This window comes from Haliotis rubra, unplaced genomic scaffold, assembly GCF_003918875.1.
Source record: "Haliotis rubra isolate DU_JTF1 unplaced genomic scaffold, ASM391887v1 Scf781, whole genome shotgun sequence".
NCBI classification, from domain to species: Eukaryota; Metazoa; Mollusca; class Gastropoda; order Lepetellida; family Haliotidae; genus Haliotis; species Haliotis rubra.
The window spans coordinates 120,141-138,043 of NW_025767503.1; the positions used below are offsets into that span (position 1 = coordinate 120,141).

Here is a 17,903-nt window from a genome sequence, read left to right on the forward strand (position 1 = left end):
TAGACAGATCACACAGTTAGCCAGGTCACACAGTTAGACAGATCACACAGTTAGGTAGGCAGGTCACACAGTTAGCCAGATCACACAGTTAGGCAGGTCACACAGTTAGCCAGATCACACAGTTAGCCAGGTCACACAGTTAGACAGATCACACAGTTAGGGAGGTCACACAGTTAGGGAGGTCACACAGTTAGGCAGGTCACACAGTTAGACAGATCACACAGTTAGATAGGTCACACTGTTAGCCAGGTCACACAGATATATATGGGAACTTAAGTGCATGACAGTGGGTGACACTAATTGTACATGTCAGTCCTATTTTCTACATTATAAGTCCCTAAACAGACATGTTATGGTTCTGATAACAGCAATCTCAAAATTAGGTTGCATACTCAGTTATTCTATTGACCATTTTATACAATTTATGGTACAACAGTTTGCCGTTTTGTCAATGAATACGAAGGAAAACATTTGTTGTGAATGAAAGTGTGTAGATTTTAATTTAAACCAAAAACATACTCACACAAAATATCATATATGTTCTTTTCCCAAAATACCGGTTCTCATAAATAAATAGTGCAATGGGTATGGTTTGAAAAGCGTATTGTGATATACCAGTATGTCGGTAATACCGTGTCGTCCTAGACTAAACTATGTGTATCGTTGACACAGCATCACATACAGTGAACTGTATCTCTGTATCAGCATCATATGACATACGTGTAGTCTAAACCACCAGTTCCCAAGCTGCAGCTGCTGGTGTGACAATATGATGTTTACTGGATCGGTAGTTACACCGAACAACGGAAACAGTCCGAGCCGACATTACCGTGACGGAGCAATGGAAACATTGTACCCAATGTATACTGGCCATAACATCCACCTTTCTGTTTAAAGCAATTGCGGAAAAGTGAGAACTACATGAGAGAACTACTATTTCATACTATTTCTGAATACATTGTCGGTGATATAGAAGTATCAAGGTGTGCTGCGACCTACAGTATCACGTTGTACTGCAGGGATGTTGTAGCAATACACCCCGGAATATGTATCGCAGTATTCAGATTCTGCTCTAGACAGGGTCCAGTGTATACAAGTAAAGCAACTGTACTACCACCACCCGTCTTCCCGACGCGTCTCGAGGACTGGTCGACCCTGCCCACGCCCCCATGTTTCGTCACAATATTAATATCTACAAGGGTCACTTTGGGTTGATTTCATTAACCACAATATTGTTTAACTCAACTCATTAAGTGTGTATTACCATTCATAACACGACACATACAGGCTTATATCCGCACTGCAATGTATGGATCAAACCCACTCATGCGAATCAAGCATATTGACGGCTTGAGTCGCTACAGTGTACAAACCACACATCTATGTAGTGAATGTGTACATTTCACTCGAACACTAAGTATATTACACACGGGGTAGAATCGTTATGTAAATAAACATGAAGAGTGTATACACTTGTCTTACAGCTCGGCCCATGACGGCAACGTACGTGGGACGTGTTCCCGATACGCGGAGTGCGCTGTCGTTATCGATTGTATAGGTTTACCTGAGCGTGTTGTGTCGCGCAGTAGGTATAGGTACAGAATGATGTGGAGGTATTACCGTTGATGACGTCATAAGTCTTATAGCTCACTTTATTTTGACCAACCACGTTGCCACACGCCACAGTCATAACGTGTGGTTATTTATAAAAACGTGAATCCCCCCCAGTCGACGACCACGTGCAGACAACGCCATGGAGAAACCAATGACTTGAGGAATTACCCGCTTAAAATATATTTGTAGAATATTCCAGGTTTGACATGGATTTATATTTAAATTCAGAACAGGGTATAAATGGTGATATTTTCAGGACATCATCCATTCGGAGACTGAGCTTCAGACGTTTGCAGTATTTGCCGAATTCCCAGCGACCACAGACACTAATTGTTGGACTTCACTCCTAATAGGGCGACAAACTTCTCTCGTGAGTACCATCTTTTTCTTTGAGTTTGTTATTTCAAATTTTTATTTAATTTTGTACTTGATAAAATATATTTTGACTTCATGTGATCATGATACCACGATATTTTTCAATTATAAAGAATTTACGTGGAAATATATGAAGTGGAAAGTATTTCTCAAATAATTACAGGACACCTGAAATATATATAGGGTTAACAGAGGCCATCACGACCCGAAATATCATGTCTACCTTACAGCTACCGTGTGAATAGACTTTCTCTTGTAATATTGTATAAACGTGCATGAAATATTATCCTATATAGTGTAAGTCGCTTTTTAATCAAGAGACTTGGCTTCAATTGAAAAAGTGTATTGCAATTATAGCTGTAGTAAATGTGACCAGGTAAAACATGTAGGAAGCAGTCAGCGAACATACCATGACGTACTCACGATGTACAATGTATGAATAGGGCTTTGTCGTCAGCACGCGTATAGTCTGTGTTACCAGGTATGTGTTCACATGTGTATCCGTGTACAAATAGCTTGTAAATTGTCATAAATTACTCAAGTAGTGAGAAATGGTTTTGTTGCGTGTGTATGTGTGGTGTGGTCTGTGTGCGTGCATGTGTGCATTCGTGCACGTGTGTGTGAGTGCGTGTGTGTGCAACTATTGACAAGTACAGTGTTTGTGGGTTTATTCATTTTACCCTTTTCTTTTCAGAAATCAACATGGGTGTGATCGATCTGGATACAGTTGTCAGGAAGTGGGTGGAGAACCGAGTGGGGGTCGGAAACGCCAGCAACAAGGCCATGGATATCGACTGGCACAGAGTCCACTTCTCTACCGTCAGTTCCAACTGTTACGAAAGCACCCAGTATCAGCAGCAACGCTATGGGGCACGAGGGTCCCAGAACACCGCGTCAGGCCGGTCCCAGGTTGTTTTCACGTCTAACTACGAGAACAACACGGGGGAGGTACAGAGCCACACCTTCCAGATGGAGAGGTCCACCGACGCTGTGGTCAGGACCAGTCTCACTAACGGCTTCTCCAAAGGCGGCGACGTCGGCATCAACGTTGACGTACCCGATACCATCTCCAAGGCGACTGCAAGCTTTGGCAACGACGTCCAAATACAACAGCAAGACGACAACACGGTCAAACACGCTGTCAAGTGGTCCCTGAACTCCACGGTGAAGGCCCAGCCCTACTCCCGGACCACCGCCAAGCTTTGTGTCACCGAGACGGAGAGCGAGTTCGACTTCGACGCCGAGGTGCACATCAGAGGTACAGTTCTGGTCAAGATGACCAACGGTGGGGGTGCCCAAACTGTAAGCCAGGGGGACATTGCGACCATTCTACAGGACGAGACAGATAAGGGCAGATTCAACTCCGACAACAAGGTGACCATTCAAGGGCGGAAGGTCTCCTGGAAGGTTGCTGGGAAACTCAAGTTTAAATACGGCATTTCCCAGGATACATCTGTATCGAGTGAATCACTTTTGTAGATGGTGATACACTCTGTCAAAGACTATTGCAAGATGGTCACAGTCCGAGATCGGAAGGCGATACAAACGTTTGAGACATTTCTTGTTTATGAACTTTATACATGAGAGGAACTGAGATTAAGAAACAACTTTTCAGACATCCTCTGAAACTCTTAAAATGGTTCAAACTGCCACTTGATTACCTTTGATATCACCCTTGGGTTGACGCTGGAAAATATTTGACTTTTGTGTTTAATAATATTTCTGTGTATTATGTTGTTGTTTTCTACCATACAAGAATATAAGCATTACAAATTGTGCGATGTGTACATTTGTTAAAATAAAGTGTAATCATCAAATAACAAACGTATTCTTCGCCTTTACATGTTATGATCATCTCGCTGCATAGGAATTAGTTCACGTAGGAACTGAAGGGAATCAACGGCAAACCCATGACTGGTTGAAACACCGTCATCCATCAACATGCCGCCGACCTTTGCCAAGAGGTCTCCGGAGATTTTTGGAATCGTCAGTTTCCGGCGCTCTCGATTCCTTATTAAGTGACCCGAGGAGGTCAGCCATCGGCCTAAGTTGGCCTGCCAGAGGACTGTCAGCTGACCAGGTGGTCGATCTTCTAGCAGATACCATTTCATTTCAATGTAGCATAACGGGTCGGTAGCTGCTCACAGTATCGAACACTGGTTACCTCAACCATACCCTAATATTTACCAAGTTAATACATAACCAAACAAAATGTATTTGGTCTTTTGTATAATAGGCAAAAATGGGTAAAATGAGTTCATGTAAAGGGATTTTACGTTCTCTTCTTTTAATGTTTCCTGACCGGCTGCTACAACCGTTACATATGTGAGACGTAAATCTCATGATTTGAGACGATTAGTGAAAGAAGTTTTCTTTTCACATCTTCTACACATACATGAAAAAAGCTCAAGTTACGAAAACGAAGCTTTAAATTCTTATTTGATACTATCTAATCGTCCTTGATACCTGATTTCCCATGATACCTGATAGAACAAACATGAATGTTTGAGTGAAAGTTTAATCAATGCACACAGTACGCCAATATCAACAAGAGGGAAAATAGTTCACTGTACAGGTTCCACATTCGGCAGCCTCGTTCTGCATTCCGCCAGCAGATCACGGGGCTGCAACACACAAAAACCTGTGTGCATCATGTGTGAAAGGGTGTGTAGATGATGTAGTCAGTAGATGATGTTTCACATCAAGGGAATTGAGTTACATTTCATTTAACGATCGTCTTTGACACTATGCATTGCTCACAAGGTTATTAATTTCAGCCGCTCACACACACACGCGCATTCACACTATTACACGAAAACGCAAATGGACATGCGCACGTGCACGCACAATCACACGGAAACACAAATGGACATAACCTAGAAACCTATGCGTGTAAGAGTTCTTCAGTAACCTATGCGTGTGATAGTTCTTCAGTAACCTATGTGTGTGAGAGTTCTTCAGTAACCTATGTGTGTGAGAGTTCTTCAGTAACCTATGTCTGTGATAGTTCTTCAGTAACCTATGCGTGTGATAGTTCTTCAGTAACCTATGTGTGTGACAGTTCTTCAGTAACCTATGTGTGTGACAGTTCTTCAGTAACCTATGCTATTTGTGAGTTCTTCAGTAACCTATGTCTGTGAGAGTTCTTCAGTAACCTATGCGTGTGAGGGTTCTTCAGTAACCTATGCGAGTGAGAGCCCTTCAGTAAGCTATGCGTGTGTGAGAGTACTTCAGTAACCTATGTGTGTAGAAGTTTTTCAGTAACCTATGTGTGTGAGAGTTCTTCAGTAACCCAGGTGTGTGTGTTCACTACAATGTATTGCAGTGTTTCTCTTAAGGTTCAGTCGTGTTCATAGCATTGAGTTTTAACAATAATTAGTTACCTGCAGTATATTACTATCTTATCTTAGGGATGGTACGGAAGTTACAACGCTTTCATGCTTTTGGAGTTGAGGGTAATCTGGAATATTCAAGAACAGCTGCAGAAAGTAACATCATTGTGTAGTAGTAACTAGTAGGTGTGGCTGTCGCCTCAACATGTCGTCAAGTTCGCAGTGGGTGAGGGAAGCAGTGAAATGCAAACAATAATTACCAGATTCTGGACCTTCGTCCTCGAACGCCAGCGCCGCATCAAAGAACTCATCCAGATCCACGGTGCCATCACCTTTGAACCATTACAGAAACCGTATCTGAGGACGTACTTGAAGTCGGTGAATCGCACCACAGTGGTCGAGTAAAAACATTTGAATCTACAATTGAACTATTGTAAATAGTGATGCCCCAATATAAACCTTTGCTAATAGCCCATTAGTTAAATGGCTGTCTACATTGGTAGAGGTACATTTGGCCCTAACAATGGGGATACCAGTGTGACTGACACAACCACCCCCACACACCTAGTGAGACAGCCACACGCACACGCACACGCACACGCACGCACATGCACGCACACACGCTTATACTGTTACGAGCTTCACGTAGACATCAACTCACGCTTGGCATCGGCCATGTTCATGAAGTGGTCGAGTTGGGCATCGCTGTGGTCGACTCCGAAGTAGCTGGCGGCCTCGGACCTGTCCACTAATCCGTCTGTGTTTGCGTCCAGAGCCCGGATCTCACGCCCAGTAAATTTTCTGTAGACGTGAACATTTGCAGTGACTGAACATGTGTTAGGAGCATTCAAAATGATTGAATTTCTAATCAGTCGGCATCAGTCGGTAAGCTCTGATACCTGCTGACCGGAGTCCCGTAACTGTGCGTATTGTTGATTCGCCGACATAGTGCATCTATGAGGAGGCGGTTGCGGAGGTGCACACGTACCCAGATACCCGTCTTCCTCTGACCTTGGTCTCTCTGTTCTCAGCCTGAACATTGTCCGACCTGCCTGCCTGAACCGTTGCAACAAGTTTCCAAGGCAACACAGGAACAGTCAAAGGTTCCTGCAACGTCGGTATGGGTTGTCTCCATCTGTATCATTCCAACGGCTGTGGCACGTGCATTTCCACCAGTATTTCGAAGTTCACGTGAATTCCAATTTTTAGCATGTTCTCAGAAACACGTGTATGGTCCCGGGACAGAAGTCACGTACACAAAGGTCGCGTTGTGTTTGCGACTATTTGGGTTTATATCCGTACTACTAACTTTTATGAACACACATGTATGTCATTTAGAAACTGGTCAAATGTAACACATTATTATATTTGGCATTACACTTTCTCAGTAAAGTACGGATTCCCATCCGTGATTCGAACCCACAGTCTCAGATTCGGGCACCTAATCACCAGCACACAGAGTCTGTCTCTAACTCACTCAGCTACCGCGGCTTCTAGAAAAACGTTAAGTAGGCCCTAATCATAATTTCAAATGTGTGTAGTGCCGTTTATTTGATGATAACTTTGTGATGGATACCATCACTCAGGTGTTTGAAATGCGCGAAAAAACAACTGCGCGAACAGGCCTTTTGTGAACTTTCCGCGAAAATTGCACCCCGCGAAAATATATACGATTACAGTAGATGTTTTAATTTAAAGAGCAGTGTTTTCCTGATAGAAAAAGTAATTAACATTAAAATCATACTGAACAAAATACTGATAATCAAATCTGTGAACGAACCGTTTTAAAAAGGGCATAGATGAATGAAAACATTCTACATTTCGCCGCCTGAACGATGATGCCACACGTCACGTCTTGACGAGCTACAGAAACAAAGCCCAGTTCTCGTCAATCTGTGGAAGTCAACTGAACGGACTACTGACAATCAGCAATGACACCAGGTGTCCGAGAAAAGGGTAGTATGTTCTGTCCTACCAGTGACGCCGTTCAAAAGATTTTCACTAAGCCTTTACAGGCCGCCCCAGCGGCCATGCGACGGTGATGGCTTGTAAACAAACCAGACAATCAAGTGATCAATCAACCAAAACGTCCAGTGACACGATAGTGGATTTATTAATGTGAGCGTGAGTTAATGATTTGAGGTTTACGCCGGTTTTGGCAATATTCCAGCAATATCACGCGTGGACACCAGAATTGGGCTTCACACATTGTACCTATGTGGGGAATCGAACCCGAGTCTTCGGCGTTACGAGCGAACGCTTTAACCAGTAAGCTAGCCTACCGCCTCTTACTGATGACTTTTAGATACAGACTTGACTGGTGTCTGCTTAAAGTGACAATGCTGAATAACGTTGTTGAAACGTTATCTTTAACAGTGTACCATAATCAGTAGAACATTGAAACTAAGAGTTATTTCAACAAGATACTTTAACGGTAAATAGTAAATACCTGTAAAGACCACACCCAACCTTTATTCCCGTGTGGTAAGGCCCGAAATATGTTTTAGCCACAGTGCCCAAGACTGGCTTGATGAAGGGTTTTAGTGTTCGGAAAGGAACTCTGAAGCGTCGAAATCGGACTCGTAACCACCCATCCGTTCCCATGACGACCAGGACAGCGGTCAAACATAGAAGATACACCAGCTTCATTCTCACTCTGAAAATAAAGTCAATTCGTGAGAGTCTCGGTAATTGGGACATGAGAATTTTGTAATTCCGGAAGATAAGTCAGCGAAGCCTGATTATTCGAGAGATTTTTTTAATCAAACCACGTTTTGGTCGATACATATTTTCTCTACAGTTATGCATAATGAACTCCACTGACGACTCGGAGAGAGAATCACTAGGGATATAGTGCAACAATGAAGAATGAAAGTATGGGTGCAATCCCCCACTCCTGCTGTACCGGGGCAGGAAGGGAAGCCATGGAAACCTCCAAAACACCCTCCCACCTGCAGTCAAGTTGAGAGTGCTTCTCTGTTTCTGCTATGTTACAGTGATTCCCAACACAATTCCAAGCCATTAAGGCAAAATAAACTGAATGAAATGATAACAGATACATCTATAAACATTTATCAAATCCACATTATATTAATAAGAAAAAAAAAAAAGAAAAAACCCGGAAGTACCCCATGCATCCTGTGAGACAGCCTATAAGGACCCCCAGAAGTATATTGTTTGGTGGTACACCCCCAACCCCCCAACCCACCATCACGCCGTCAGTTTCCACCCACCACGCCGAGGGCGAAATATTACATGTCGGGTGCAGATTTAACATGATTCTTTACGTTCATAACTTGCTGGGGCAAAGGTACGAAAGAATACTAATATAATCGGTAACATGAAACTGAGCTGTCTCAAAAAATAAAATAACAATGAAACAATGAAAAAGAAAGAACCAAACCGCGACATTTTTTGGTCAAACGAAACAACCAGAAACATGACAATTCATTTGGTCTAGACAGTTTCTCTTCTATGGACAGTTGTGATAGCACGCGGTCACTACAGTGTAAGGACAGCTAAAGCACACGGTCACTATAGTGTAAGGACAGCTAAAGCACACGGTCACTGCAGTATTGTAACCTTAGCAATATATTCAATAAGCCTACCTTTATCTGGGCGTTTGGCTCTGCGCATCGGCGTGTCGTACATCAGGCTTTTAAATACTCGGGGTGTGAAATTCACAAGCGGCGTTTTCCGGGGAAACTCACGACAAATTTCCATTTTTTCCCACAATGTGTGATGTCCGGGATGCAAGCTGATGTGCTGCAGATATATCTACACAACATGCTACTGGAACACAATCTAACACCACCATAACGATGTGGAAACAGAAGCTGGCCGTACACACGCAGGCCTTGGCCAAACATATAAATGGCAGCTCACGTATAATGAAAATCTGCAAGAAACCTGTGACCGTGCCTTAAAATCATGGTTTGAATCGATATACATTGTTTAAGTTAATACATATTCATTACCTGTCTGATGTTACTACATATTCCTGTTCCGTACACCCACACGTCACATACGAGACATCCTGTTCCCTGTCACATACACAGACACCCTGTTCCTGTCACATACACCGACACCTGACACACTGACATCCTGTCTGTCACATACACAGACATCCTGTTCCTGTCACATACACAGACATCCTGTTCCTGTCACATACACAGACATCCTGTTCCTGTCACATACACTGACATCCTGTTCCTGTCACATCACGACACACTGTTCCTGTCACATACACCGACATCCTGACATCCTGTTCCTGTTGTCACATACACAGACACACTGTTCCTGTCACATACACAGACATCCTGTTCCCTGTCACATACACAGACATCCTGTTCCTGTCACATCACATACACAGACATCCTGTTCCCTATCACATACACTGACACCCTGTTCCCTGTCACATACACAGACACCCTGTTACACAGACACCTGTTCCCTGTCACATACACACATACACAGACATCCTGTTCCCTGTCACATACACAGACATCCTGTTCCTGTCACATACACAGACACCCTGTGTTCCTGTTCCTGTCACATACACACTGTTCCCTGTCACATACACAGACATCCTGTTCCTGTCACATACACCTGACAGACACCCTGTTCCTGTTCCTGTCACATACACAGACACCCTGTTCCTGTCACATACACCGACACACTGTTCCTGTGTTCCTGTTCCTGTCACATACACAGACACCCTGTTCCCTGTCACATACACCGACACACTGTTCCCTGTCACATACACCGACATCCTGTTCCCTGTCACATACACAGACATCCTGTTCCCTGTCACATACACCGACACACTGTTCCCTGTCACATATTCAGACACCATGTTCCCTGTCACATACGGGACATTCACTGTCATGTTTATCTAATAAATAAATGGTTGTGATCTTGAAGTCGTGAAAATAACTTTTGAAATTGACAACGTTTCTGCAACAAATTCTGCAGAGGGAACAAAACAGCAACTTATGTTATAACCTAGAGCTAACTAATACCAAACACGTAGAATATGTCACAATAGTGTTCCTGATTAGCTCCGATCAACGTATAGCAAGGACAGCATGGGACGTGTAGATAGCTGTTGTATTCCACCGTATTCTGTAACAACAGTAAACTACAAAGGGCCATGGTGTTACAATCAATACCACCAAATATACCTAACACCTCGTTACCTAACACAAAATCAGCATGTGTTACGGATAGCTCACATCCGGTTACACCAGAGTGTGAACTGCACTTATCACTCACGGATATCAGAAGCCCGTATCACACCTCCCGCCCGTCCCTGCGCCAGTCCCGCCTCTATATAGGAGCCCGATACCTCCTCACAGACGGCGGGCTGACAGGACGTCCACACAAGTGAGTATGCTTTTCAATATTTCATTGATACCTGCCTCGTTTTTAACAAAGTACCATGGGTGTGGGAATATCAGATCCTTAAATCATTGTCGGTGTGATTTAAAAGAACAAAGCGCCAGTGCCATAGTGGTCTAAGGAGTATAGTTCGCTGTTCAGAATAACGTCCCTTGTCCGTGTCAGGATTCGAATTGTGACTGCGAACTGATTATGACACGTTGTCTGTAAACATCATATTAGCGCGCGTTTTGACTGGACCTAGGTATTTCCTGCTAACACGTCTGGGTTTAGCTAACATGCGGTTCAAAGTGGAGGCTTAGCTCACACTCGCATATAGATACCCGTAGTTTAGCCAGAATGAAAGATAACTGTGTATTGACCGATTGATTTCTGAGTGGTGTATCTGTGTTGTGTATAGAAGTTGTATATATCTTAGTTCTATGTTTACCCATGTACATTAAAGTCAAGTACTTAAGTCGTGTGTCTTAGTCCTTTAGAAAGGTCGTCCTCTGTCCCAGTCTGAAAAATAAGTCGTGAGTCGGTGTCGCGATCTGTGTTGCGTATTTAAGCCACGCCATTAAGTCGTGTAGTTGTGTCATACATCTTAGTCGTGTGTCTATTCCCTGGACAGAATTCGTGAGTCTGTGACGTAAGCCCACGTCGTGAGTCTGTGACGTAAACCCACGCTGTGAGTCTGTGTCGTAAACCCACGGTGTGAGTCTGTGTCGTAAACCCACGCCGTGAGTCTGTGTCGTAAACCCACGCCGTGAGTCTTTGACGTAAACCCACGCTGTGAGTCTGTGTCGTAAACCTCAATTGTAAACCCAGTGAATGAATACTGGTCGTACAAGGACGTAAAATAATAATTAAAAAGTTATTCCAATCACGAGGATCGATGTCTGATGGAGTCTAGTCACTGGACTGGACTGTCCAGATTATACCAGTTGCCATGATATTACTGGAACTGCAGTGCGGCGTTAAATAAAACACAAGCCTTCCTTCGTCGTTTATCCAGACATCATATTTACGTGGTGTCGTTTATCCATACATCATATTTACGTGGTGTCAACATCGGTGCCAATATGAAATGTGGTGGCACGTGGTAGTTTGTACGGTGCGCAGGTCATAAATCAGCGTCGTCCGGCAACTTGGGTCTTACAATGTTGAGTATTTACTCCAGACACAGAGCAGTATGTTGATTCCCGACAGCTTGGGGTTTTTAGTCCTGCCCCAATGCTAAGCGCTTGTACCACTCGTGATGGGGGTGTGGTCTTGTGAATAGAGGCCAGGTGACCGTGTTTGGCAGCTTGGCACCTGAGAGTTTCTACTGTCCAACCAACATTAGAATGAGGTGCGCGTTTGTGAAAGCAGAGGGGGGAGCGTGCCGTGAACTGATCCACTACCCACTCGAATGGGGAACAGGTGTGAAAACTTCGCGCACGTGATTTTTGTGATCCTTGCAGTAATCACTTTCTATGCAATGATTCGGAAGCGTCGTGTTTCTGCTCGAGCATTTGTATACTAGTATCTTGTAAAGTGGACTGTTATAAAAGAGTATTAAACTCTGCAGATATTTGAAACTTATCATGTCGCACTCTAAATTGGGTAAACGGGGTCAAGTCATTCATTCACAAACACGTGAGAGGATGAAATCGAAAAACTTGTCGAACTTTTCGTCGATACAGATGACAGTGATATCAGTGATATTGATGACGAGTAGCAGATTCAAGAGACTTACATGTAGCAAATAGCAGACAAACTACCACTGGGCAATCAAATTACTAAGCTTTGTTTGTTTTATTTATTACTATCCCGTTTTGAATTTACATAACGATATTTCATTCCCCTCGAGGACAGCACAAGCGTATTATCCATAACATATTCACACACACAGAACCTGGGCTAGGACAGAAATTAACCTTTTGGTATTTTTTTTTATCGTTAAACACACAAACAATTCGAGTGTTGTATTGGGTTGTGTATGGAAATCGTCAACGGCAAAATAGCAAATAGAACCCGTTCCAGAAGAGCGAGAGTAGGCTGACAGGCTTCACAACAGTTTATCGCTTTACATACCCTCGGCCCCTTAATGGTAAAATGGACTGCACCGCTATTCAGATTCACGGGTTCAAATGACAGGTCGGCATTACAGTAGGACCCTCCTGCCCAACAAAGAAGTACATGGGATACATGTGGTCTCACTTTGGGGAAGCGAATTTGTTCAAAATTGCCTCTGTTCACCCAGCAGAAAATGGGTACCCGGTGGGATAAGTCATGTGACTATAACCTTCTAGCACCTAACAGACAGCTAGGTTATCCGGGGTAATAATGTGTTAGCGCCAAGAGCATGCTTACGAGTGTCGATATGCGTATTATAAATATAAACTGTTGTTATGCAGGTGACACGGTGGCATGGTCACGTGACTGTTAACTTTGGGATGTTGAGCTGCATACTGCTTAAAGAACTGCGAAAAACAATTACGTGCATATTGATCGAATGTTAGAGCTTTGAACATGCACCAACCGATAGCGCATTACAAGTACATGTATCCATTTTTAATCTTTATTTTTCAGAACAATTATATTATTATTATTATCATTAAGCCGACGGGTATATGAAACTGAAGCACTGCTAAAATTGGGGGCAAATTCATCTCATGGACTCTTCAACTTAAACATCGATGCAAGTTGGTTGATATATTGCAGGAACCATGAAGTTGTTCCCGGTGCTGCTGCTGTTTTCGATGTTGGTGCTGCTGCCGCAAGTCGATTCATTCAGTTGGAGACCAGCAATACAACTGGGTCGCAAGTACTTGCCCAAAATACATCGGGGGATAAAGGCCGGGTGTAATTTTTACAGGTAAAGCATTTGTACCATAGCCTGTGTTACCTCGAGAATCGCTGTATTTAGAGAATACAGCCTGTGTTACCTCGAGAATCGCTGTATTTAGAGAATACAGCCTGTGTTACCTCGAGAATCGCTGTATTTAGAGAATACAGCCTGTGTTACCTCGAGAATCGCTGTATTTAGAGAATACAGCCTGTGTTACCTCGAGAATCGCTGTATTTAGAGAATACAGCCTGTGTTACCTCGAGAATCGAGAATCGAGAATCGCTGTATTTAGAATACAGCCTGTGTTACCTCGAGAATCGCTGTATTTAGAGAATACAGCCTGTGTTACCTCGAGAATCGCTGTATTTAGAGAATACAGCCTGTGTTACCTCGAGAATCGCTGTATTTAGAGAATACAGCCTGTGTTACCTCGAGAATCGCTGTATTTAGAGAATACAGCCTGTGTTATTCGAGAATCGCTGTATTTAGAGAATCGCTGTATTTAGACAGCCTGTGTTACTCGAGAATCGAGAATCGCTGTATTTAGAGAATACAGCCTGTGTTACCTCGAGAATCGCTGTATTTAGAGAATACAGCCTGTGTTACCTCGAGAATCGCTGTATTTAGAGAATACAGCCTGTGTTACCTCGAGAATCGCTGTATTTAGAGAATACAGCCTGTGTTACCTCGAGAATCGCTGTATTTAGAGAATACAGCCTGTGTTACCTCGAGAATCGCTGTATTTTGAGAATACAGCCTGTGTTTCGAGAATCGCTGTATTTAGAATACAGCCTGTGTTACCTCGAGAATCGCTGTATTTAGAGAATACAGCCTGTGTTACCTCGAGAATCGCTGTATTTAGAGAATACAGCCTGTGTTACCTCGAGAATCGCTGTATTTAGAGAATACAGCCTGTGTTACCTCGAGAATCGCTGTATTTAGAGCATGTTCCGAAGCATGGTTGTCTATTGCTCTGGGCCTGGCAGTCTGAGACAACGACAGGTTCTGTCATATAGAAGGAATATTGTTGTGTATTACGGTAAACGAAACTCATAGAAAGGCAAACACTTATTGAGGCGTGTGTGGACGGCGGGTACGATTGGTTAGGAAGGACACCATTCGCAAACACCTGGTGTCATCACTGAATGACAGGGATCCGCTCATATAACTTTCACCGCTATTTTTGGGGACACAACTTTATTGCCACCACTGGTATCGTTTCGTTATAAGCTCAAAAGCATTTATCAGTGTGTTTCTTAACCTTATTCATTCGGTAGTTGGAACCGTGGGGTAGCTTAGTGGTTAAAGCGTTCGTTCGTCATTCCGAAGACCCGGGTTCGATTCCCCACATGGGTACAATGTGTGAAGCCCATTTCTGGTGTCCCAGAAATGGTGTCCCTGGAATATTGCTAAACGCGGCGTAAAACCAAATTCACTCACTCACTCATTCAGCAGTGCAGGTTATACGCCCATGGTACAACAATACCACAATGCTGTGACAGTCACTGGACAGGGTGTGGGACATGACATACAACTATTACCTGATACCAACGTGTTACAGGAATATACCCAGCTTGTCAAGCATACAGTTAATGGATCATGGGAGATGCAGTACTAAAGCAATACGTAATTGTCTTTATTATCACTCGGACTGGTGGGGTAGTTAAAGCGTTTGGTCTTCGCAACGGAGACGCGGGTTCGGATCCCCATATTGGTACATTGTGTGAATCCCATTTCCGGCTTACTGGAATATTGGTAAAACCAAACTCACACACTGACTCATCTCAGAACTACATGGTTCTGCGTTACAGGAAGTACGTCGGCCGCCAAGCAGAGCTCCTGGACACGAACAAAGATGGCCGCGTGGACAGGTCCGAGGCCGCGAACTATCTTGGAGTGGATCACGAGGACGAAGAACTTCACGACTTCATGAACAAGGCTGATTTCAAACGTAAGTACCTCCGCCTGACGTTCACCATACATTGATCCGATGTACTTAGCGTGAAGCACCTGGCCCTTGTGGTACCAGTATAATTTAACATTGATTTGGTAAGAATGAACAATGAAAATGTCATTACGCCATTCCTGCTCTCTTTAAACAGATTGACGTTCTAAAAAGATATAAGACTCGTCTATATTTCGGTTTAGAATCGGAGTATCTGGGTTACGTTATGCTATGGCTTGTGTCCAAAACTCAGCTCACTATCTGAGTTGTCTCCCTTGTGTACTGCAGGCGACGGCATCGTGGACTTGGACGAGTTCCTAGACGCCGCCATCATGGCACAAGCCCAGAAGGAACATCGTAAGATATTTCCATAGGTCTAATTCTGATCACAAGCTATAAAACCAGCACCTTGTCATAAATCACAACTTTCAACTACACTTTGCTAATACGGAACCAGGTCAGCAAGTAATATATACTTGCTGTCTTTCGAATTTATGTTTCTTTGGTGTGTTTTTATGTGTTTCTACTATGGAATCTGTTCACCCACAGGGTTAGAGTTGGGTTAGGGGCGAACATATTCTATAGGGGCTCCTGGGTAGGGTTAGAATTAGATTAGGGGCAAACATATTCTATAGGGTCTCCTGGGTAGGGTTAGAATTAGGTTAGGGGCGAACATATTCTATAGGGTCTCCTGGGTAGGGTTAGAATTAGATTAGGGGCAAACATATTCTATAGGGTCTCCTGGGTAGGGTTAGAATTAGGTTAGGGGCGAACATATTCTATAGGGTCTCCTGGGTAGGGTTAGAATTAGATTAGGGGCAAACATATTCTATAGGGTCTACGGGTTAGGGTTTGAATTAGATTAGGGGCAAACATATTCTATAGGGGCTCCGGGTTAGGGTTGAAAGTTAGGCTAAGGCCGAATATATTGTACAAGGCTCCTGATTAACTATAAACCCTCTAAATGTTCAACTGAAAGGGTAACAGATGTTTCGAATTATCATCTGTGGAAGAATATGCAATATTACTTCTTTTGTCTGTTTCAGTTGATTGAGGACCGGAACACATTTAACATCCATCTGTATCAACGCACACGCCAATATTCAATAAACTCTCTTTCCGTTTAATGTCAACTCTCGTTGTTGTGTTTTATACAGTACAGTTTACATCGCTTCTGTCAAACCTGTAGTTGTGGGGCGCTATGTGTGTTCTCATCACGGTCTGGCGTCTTAGGTCCTAACATTGCCTCAGGGTCGTCCTTTTGCTGGTGAAGTTACATTTACCGAAAAGACGACAAAGAAGGAAATTCACACAAAATACCGTCTGGAGATTAGAACGGGGCGAACACACAAACAACCAGTCTCAACCTATATCCGAATGGTGTTTGATTAACACCTGCTTTCTAATGGTGTATTCATGAGGAGCGAACACATATTTTAGCACACAGTGTAGCCAAACCTACAGACATTGGGTCAACACAGGGAAAGATATTCCTTTACGCCATAGTCGGTCCTGTTACAGCCATATTGCAGGCCTGGAAATAGTCGAATCTGGAGTGAACAATTAAACCGGTGATTGATATCACGAGCGCCGTCCAATGACATTTCGGGACACTCATTAAAAACATCGTAGCTTGGAATTGCCACACGATCCATTAGTTGCCGTGTATAAACATCGGTTACTGGGTACATATTCGAACCAAACGCGCTCACGCTGTGTACCTTTGGCATTGAAGTTGTAAGTTCGGGGTAAGGGTTACAGTTAAGGGCCTAACCTTAATACGGCCGCGCCCGAAGTGTACTTTGTGTTTTGAGCAGCGCTATGAGAGTTCTGTTTCAGTTGTCTGATTCCGCTTTAGTTTTTACTGCAACTAGAGAAATCTGGTCTTAAACGGGAGTAGCCGGTGGATGTGCACTGACATTTCCATCCTAGTACGGGCGTTAGGAGGCACATGTCGCTCACTGAGAACTTGTCTTTTGTACTATGTGTCGCTTGTGCTTGCCCGCGTGGAGGCTTGTATGTTGGTTTGTAACATATGTTATATTTGGGATGACACTTTCTCAGTAAAGTACAGATTCTAGTACTTTTGTTGGGTTGAGCCCCATCCGGGATTCGAACCCACACCCTCAGAGTCAGGCACCTAATCGCCAGCACACAAAGTCCGCCACCAGCTCAGCCACCGCGGCTTTTCTATATGTAAATAATCCTGTCTGGTTCTCGTGTAGAAGTAAAGTTTGCGAGGCTTTTCTCAGAAATGTTAGCACAATCATGTACAAGTTTTCATTCCCACTTGCATGAGTTGATGCATGTGTTCCAACCCTTGGTGACAATAATTATAATAGTAACAATAATAATAGCAATAACATTTTCAGTTTAGTTTACTAAATTTAATTCATTGATTAGTTAATATATTTTAACATAT

The 17,903-nt window shown here is 43.4% G+C and overlaps 3 protein-coding genes and 1 long non-coding RNA gene across 8 annotated transcripts; 2 read left to right on the plus strand and 2 right to left on the minus strand.

The window, feature by feature from the left end:
• Positions 1–1,852: 1,852 nt before the first annotated feature.
• On the plus strand, positions 1,853–3,813 carry LOC124260946. Its single transcript, XM_046695277.1, has 2 exons — positions 1,853–1,984; positions 2,684–3,813. Exon 2 carries the CDS (start codon positions 2,692–2,694, stop codon positions 3,466–3,468), a length of 777 nt encoding a protein of 258 aa, XP_046551233.1. The 5' UTR covers positions 1,853–1,984; positions 2,684–2,691; the 3' UTR covers positions 3,469–3,813.
• Positions 3,814–4,489: 676 nt separating this feature from the next.
• Positions 4,490–7,983, minus strand: LOC124260948 (EF-hand calcium-binding domain-containing protein 2-like). Its single transcript, XM_046695280.1, has 4 exons — positions 7,771–7,983; positions 5,983–6,122; positions 5,582–5,653; positions 4,490–4,613 (listed from the first exon to the last, which is right to left on the minus strand). Exons 1-4 carry the CDS (start codon positions 7,968–7,970, stop codon positions 4,606–4,608), a joined length of 420 nt encoding a protein of 139 aa, XP_046551236.1. The 5' UTR covers positions 7,971–7,983; the 3' UTR covers positions 4,490–4,605.
• Positions 7,984–10,583: 2,600 nt separating this feature from the next.
• LOC124260922 lies at positions 10,584–16,608 on the plus strand. The gene is made up of 5 exons (XM_046695246.1): positions 10,584–10,706; positions 13,410–13,563; positions 15,348–15,487; positions 15,770–15,838; positions 16,528–16,608. Exons 2-5 carry the CDS (start codon positions 13,415–13,417, stop codon positions 16,533–16,535), a joined length of 366 nt encoding a protein of 121 aa, XP_046551202.1. The 5' UTR covers positions 10,584–10,706; positions 13,410–13,414; the 3' UTR covers positions 16,536–16,608.
• LOC124260923 lies at positions 13,545–14,908 on the minus strand. Of its 5 annotated transcripts, none has more exons than XR_006894221.1 (5): positions 14,338–14,908; positions 14,183–14,262; positions 13,846–13,965; positions 13,634–13,793; positions 13,545–13,593 (listed from the first exon to the last, which is right to left on the minus strand). It is a non-coding gene; the product is annotated as an uncharacterized LOC124260923 (long non-coding RNA). The 5 variants fall into 5 exon arrangements; XR_006894219.1 differs by having other exon boundaries at positions 14,143–14,262; XR_006894220.1 differs by having other exon boundaries at positions 13,674–13,793; positions 14,103–14,262.
• Positions 16,609–17,903: the final 1,295 nt, after the last annotated feature.

Bases quoted from the DNA above. Each gene is read 5' to 3' on its own strand.
- LOC124260922 (XM_046695246.1), top strand. From the start codon at position 13,415: ATGAAGTTGTTCCCGGTGCTGCTGCTGTTTTCGATGTTGGTGCTGCTG. The intron at 13,564-15,347 runs GTAAAGCATTTG...TCTGCGTTACAG, and splicing joins GCCGGGTGTAATTTTTACAG to GAAGTACGTCGGCCGCCAAG. The intron at 15,488-15,769 runs GTAAGTACCTCC...TGTGTACTGCAG, and splicing joins GAACAAGGCTGATTTCAAAC to GCGACGGCATCGTGGACTTG.
- LOC124260946 (XM_046695277.1), top strand. From the start codon at position 2,692: ATGGGTGTGATCGATCTGGATACAGTTGTCAGGAAGTGGGTGGAGAAC.
- LOC124260948 (XM_046695280.1), bottom strand. From the start codon at position 7,970: ATGAAGCTGGTGTATCTTCTATGTTTGACCGCTGTCCTGGTCGTCATG. The intron at 6,123-7,770 runs GTATTTACTATT...TCACGTCTACAG, and splicing joins GTTGGGTGTGGTCTTTACAG to AAAATTTACTGGGCGTGAGA. The intron at 5,654-5,982 runs GTGAGTTGATGT...AATGGTTCAAAG, and splicing joins GAACATGGCCGATGCCAAGC to GTGATGGCACCGTGGATCTG.